Below are 5,163 nucleotides of genomic sequence, written 5' to 3' on the forward strand. Positions count from 1 at the left end.
GATAATGTTTGTAATGCTTCCCTGCGGGCCTGTCACCCAGGGTGCTCTGGGGTTAACTGCCTGGGCTGCTGGGAACTTTGCAGCTGTCTGTCAGTGTTCAGGGCTGTGGAGTTTGCTGTGGCTTAGAATGTGTACCCAGTCCAGTCTGTGAGTGCGGTCCATTCCTGTGTTTTATATATATTTGTATATATACAGTATATATATATATATATATATATATATATATATATATATATATATATATATATATATAAATGTGCATTGGAACCCTTTGTAGTTAAGTAGATGAAAAGCATATGTATGCAATAATCCTATTTAATAAAGTGTTATAGTGTGTATTTACTGTAAATATTACACGTTCCAATGTTTTGCACATAGTAGAATATGTTTTAAAATAGATATTCCTATATATATATATATATATATATCTGTACATATCTATATATAATTATATATATACAAACAACATAAGGAGGCATACTCTGGTCTTTTAAGGAGTAACATGAGAGAGAGAAACACAAAAAGCTTACTTCTAGCACACTTAAGGCTCGAGCGGGAACGTTAAATAACGCTCCACTTGTAATCTAGCCTAAAACATTGGGAAAAAATCACATATCATTTTAGTTACACATCTTCTGTCATCTAAGAAATCATATTTTTTATTTGATTAAATTATATTGAATAATCATGATGTATCAACCCTTAAATGTATAATTAAATACTCCTTAATCTTTCTCAATTTAACTCAGCTCAAGGCACTCCAAAGCTGCATCAGCTTCAACAGAATTAACCGTCAAAAATGTTTTACCTTCGATAATTTGTATTATTATAAGTACCTGTTTAACCAATATAATATAGATATCATTGTTGTATTCTTTAGCTGAATGATGAAAACAAAGTCTGAAAAATATTTGTTCATTGGTTTTTTACTTGTCTGAAAGTTAATGTCATTCATGTGAAAAATATGCAGCATTAAATTTCAGAGCAATACAAACCTAATTACATTTGAATGATTGAATGCTTTATTTGTGTAAAAGCATCTTCATGGCTTTTTTCATCTCCTTATTCCTTAAGCTATATATCAAGGGATTGAGCATTGGTATGAACACAATGTAAAGAAGTGAAAACACTTTTGACCATCTAGGTGTGTCATTAGATTTTGTCCTTAGATATGTTATAGTGGCTGTTCCATAGAACAAGCTGACAGATGTAAGATGAGAGCCGCAGGTGGAGAATGTTTTTGTGCGCCCAGCTGCAGAACGTATTCTCATTACAGAAATAAGAATACGGACATAGGAAACCACAATGAGAAGAAAAGGGAAAGGAATGACAAATGAGCTATATATCAGAATAGCGAGTTCATTAGCAAATGTGTCAGAACAGGCCAGTTTTACTACTGGAAGAATATCACAGAAAAAGTGGTCAATAATATTGGATTTACAAAATGGTAAACTGAAAACAAAGGAAATTTGACCCAAAGATAAAATCATTCCAGCCATCCATGATCCCAATGAAAACATTAGGCACTTTGTTTTACTCATTTTTGTCACATAGTGGAGAGGATGGCAAATGGCCGCATATCGGTCATATGCCATGAAAGCAAGAAGGAAGCATTCTGTGGTACCAAGAAAACAAAAGAAATAAAGTTGCCCAGCACACCCAAAGAAAGAAATATGTTTATCTTGATGTAAAAAGTCTCTGAGCATACGTGGTACTGTCACAGAGATATAGAAGATTTCTGTGAGGGACAAGTTTCTCAAAAAAAAATACATGGGGGAATGTAGCTGAGGTGCCCATGTCACAGTAAAAATAATTAGAATGTTCCCCATCAATGTAAACACATAAATAAAGAAAAAAAATACAAAAAGTGATGACTGTAGATGATCTGACAACCCCAAAAGAATAAAGTTATTAACTTGTGTTTCATTTGTTTTTGCCATTTGTTTTGTCAAAAAATGTTTGTTTTTTTGTAATATTTGATACAATTATATTAAAATGTAAAGAAAATCATTATGTCCATAAAAATAATATTCACATAAATGTGATTAGTAGTGCATCATTTAGTCATTGTCATTTTATTAACACAAATGACTTTCAAACTGCACATAACTTTATTAAACCTATACAATAATCGAGCCAGCTATCTATACACTATTTAGGTATTATGCTGCTACAATTGTACAGAAAAATAGATTATGTGCAAACAACATCATTAAAACTAACTCAATATGCAATTTTCAGGTAACTATATTAAAAATAGTCTACAGAACATTTACACTTACGGTAATTCTTGCAGAACACATGTCGACAAAATTATGCAGAATAGCAAGGACTCTTACCTTGAAAATACATATAAAATTTTGTTATTAAATTAAAATTGTGATATTGCAGCTTTTAAGTAACCCTTTTTTAAATTATTTGTCAAGCATTGAATGTTCTGATATTGTTATAAAGCATAATAATAATAATAATAATAATAATAATAATAATGCAATATTCTGTTAAATCTCTTCCTATAAACTTGGTGATTCAATTTTCTTTTTTCAATCAGCAGAGAGCAAATTTATTGGATGAAGATGCTTCTTTTTAAGAAGATCATTAAATGCTTTTTTCTTGATATCATTTAAAAAAATGTTCTCTTGAGCTAAAGCACTGTATTTTATACATTGTCTGCCTAGGAGGTATAGTCAAGTTGTCACCACTGGGGTTTTTGGTGCTGCCTCTTTTAAAAGTTTCTTTTTTTCTAGGAAATTATGTACAGCTTTCCACTTTATGTAATAGGCATATACTGTATAAAATATTTCTCACACAATAGTTTCAATTTTTTTTGTTTAACAAATGTATTTCTTTTATTTAATGAATGGAAAGAAAAATATTTATCACATGAAAAATATATTGATTATGTATGTTAGTATTTATAATTATTATCATTATAATCTAATAACTTCTATAGTATAAGGAAAGGCACAGATATACTGTATATTATTAGCTGAACATAAAGGGACATTAAACCCTGCATTTCAGAAAAATATTTTTAAAGCTTATGAGTGCAAACTGCGCATAAGGTAAAAAATGAGAGCTCGCAGGTTAGCGCTGGTATTGCTTGCGTGATAACCAGAAACTGTACTAGACCTACTGCACTAAAGTCAAAGGTGCATTAGAAATCCTTCAAATTCCTATGTTCTTTACTTAGAAGAAAATATTCTTTTTATTTTTAAAAAGACTTGAAACCCAATTTTTTTCTTTCATAATTCAGATAGAGCATACAATTTTAATCAACTTTCCAAATGACTTATTTTTATCAAATTTTCTTTGTTTTCATGTTATCCTTTGTTGAAAAGCAGAAAGGTACGTTCAGGAGCGTGCATGTGTGCAGTTCTACATTGCAGCAGTTTTGCAACGTTATACATCAGCAAGAGCACTAGATGGCAACACTATTTCCTATCATGTAGTGCTCCAACAAGAATAACATGAGAACAAAGCAAATTTGATAGTATAAGTGAATTTCAAACATTTTTAAAATTGTATCCTCTGAAAAAAATTTGGTTTCATGTACCTTTAAATATATATTTTATGTGTGTGTATATATATATATATATATATGTTGTTTTTTTGTAAAGTATATACCTATACCTATATATCTATATGAACATATACAGATTAGATAGATATCTATTTTTAAGTGAAGTACATAGGAATTTCAAGAATTTATATTTAAAAAAGTAAAATATTAAAATTGATTAAAAAGGATATTGTATGTTTCAAGGTATTTGATTGGAATGGGCTCAAAAGTGTATATACTGTATATGGACTGTTAGACATTCATATATTGGATATCCGAGACAAATTGGGATTATTAATAGTTAATACTGCTTGTGACACACTGTTTAGCACAGAATTATGTGCGGCGATACAGCTATGTGAAAGACACAGTTATGTCCTATTTGTGATCTTGCGAAAAGTGGATGTGTCGCTGAACAGAGAAAAATGCCACAATCTGAGCTAGACATTTTATGGGAGCCATTCCTGAGGCTTGATTTAGCGGACCTAATATTCAGGATCAGTGTATGCGAACTGGAAAGCTACAAAGTTTGTTATCTGTGTTATTGGGTGTGCTAGAGCAATGTAACATAGTAACATAGTAGATGAGGTTGAGAAAAGACAAAAGTCCATCGAGTTCAACCTATACAAATCTAAAATATATACAAAAAGCTCCAGTTAAGCTTAAATAATCCCACTAAAAGGTGACCCATTTAATACTAGCAATCATATCCATGAATTTTGTTTATAGAGAGAAATGTATCCAAATAATTTTTAAATGTATCTAGGGTATTGGCATTCACTACCTCCTTTGGTAATGAGTTCCAAAATGTTATTGCTCTTACAGTGAAAAAAGGTTTCCATTGCAGGAGATTAAATCTCCTTTCCTCCAACCTTAAATTGTGACCTCTGGTCACAAACAATTTTCTTGGAATAAACAGCACTTCTGCCATCTCTGTATATGGGCCTTGAATATATTTATATAAAGTAATCATGTCACCTCTTAAGCGCCTTTTTTCTAAAGCAAACAGACCCAGTTTTGCTAGCCTCTCCTCATAGGTTAAATTCTCCAATCCCCTTATTAGCTTTGTGGCCCTTCTCTGAACTTTTTCTAGTTCCACAATATCTTTTTTTGCGATCGGTCCCCAGAACGGCACTCCATACTCAAGGTGAGGTCTTACCAGGGCTTTATATAGTGACAGAATAATGCTTTCCTCCCTTGAGTAAATGTCTCTTTTAATACATGCTAGTATCTTATTAGCCTTTGAAGCTGCTGCCCTGCATTGTGCACCCATCTTTAGCTTGTTATCTATTACTACTCCCAAATCCCTTTCCTCCTGTGTTTGGCTAAGTCTTGTCCCATTTAAATAATACGTTGCCTGCTTATTTTTACTTCCAAAATTTAGAACCTTGCATTTTCCCGTATTAAATCTCATTTTCCATTTACCTGCCTATACTTCTAATTTTTGCAGGTCCCTTTGTAACGAAAGTTCATCCTGCTCTGACCTAATGACCTTACTTAACTTAGTATTATCTGCAAAAATAGAGATGTCGCTATTTAATCCTAGCTCCAAGTCATTTATAAAAATATTAAAAAGAATAGGGCCCAGCACTGATCCCTGG

At 31.8% G+C, this 5,163-nt stretch overlaps 1 protein-coding gene across 1 annotated transcript; it reads right to left on the reverse strand.

The window, feature by feature from the left end:
- Positions 1-1,022: 1,022 nt before the first annotated feature.
- Positions 1,023-1,940, reverse strand: LOC128647855 (olfactory receptor 10A7-like). The gene has a single exon (XM_053700564.1). The coding sequence runs from the start codon at positions 1,938-1,940 to the stop codon at positions 1,023-1,025; it is 918 nt and encodes a 305-aa protein (XP_053556539.1).
- Between the last annotated feature and the right edge of the window lie 3,223 nt (positions 1,941-5,163).

Source organism: Bombina bombina, chromosome 2, assembly GCF_027579735.1.
Source record: "Bombina bombina isolate aBomBom1 chromosome 2, aBomBom1.pri, whole genome shotgun sequence".
Lineage (NCBI taxonomy): Eukaryota > Metazoa > Chordata > Amphibia > Anura > Bombinatoridae > Bombina > Bombina bombina.

Coding starts and splice junctions, on each gene's coding strand:
- LOC128647855 (XM_053700564.1), bottom strand. CDS start 1,940: ATGGCAAAAACAAATGAAACACAAGTTAATAACTTTATTCTTTTGGGG.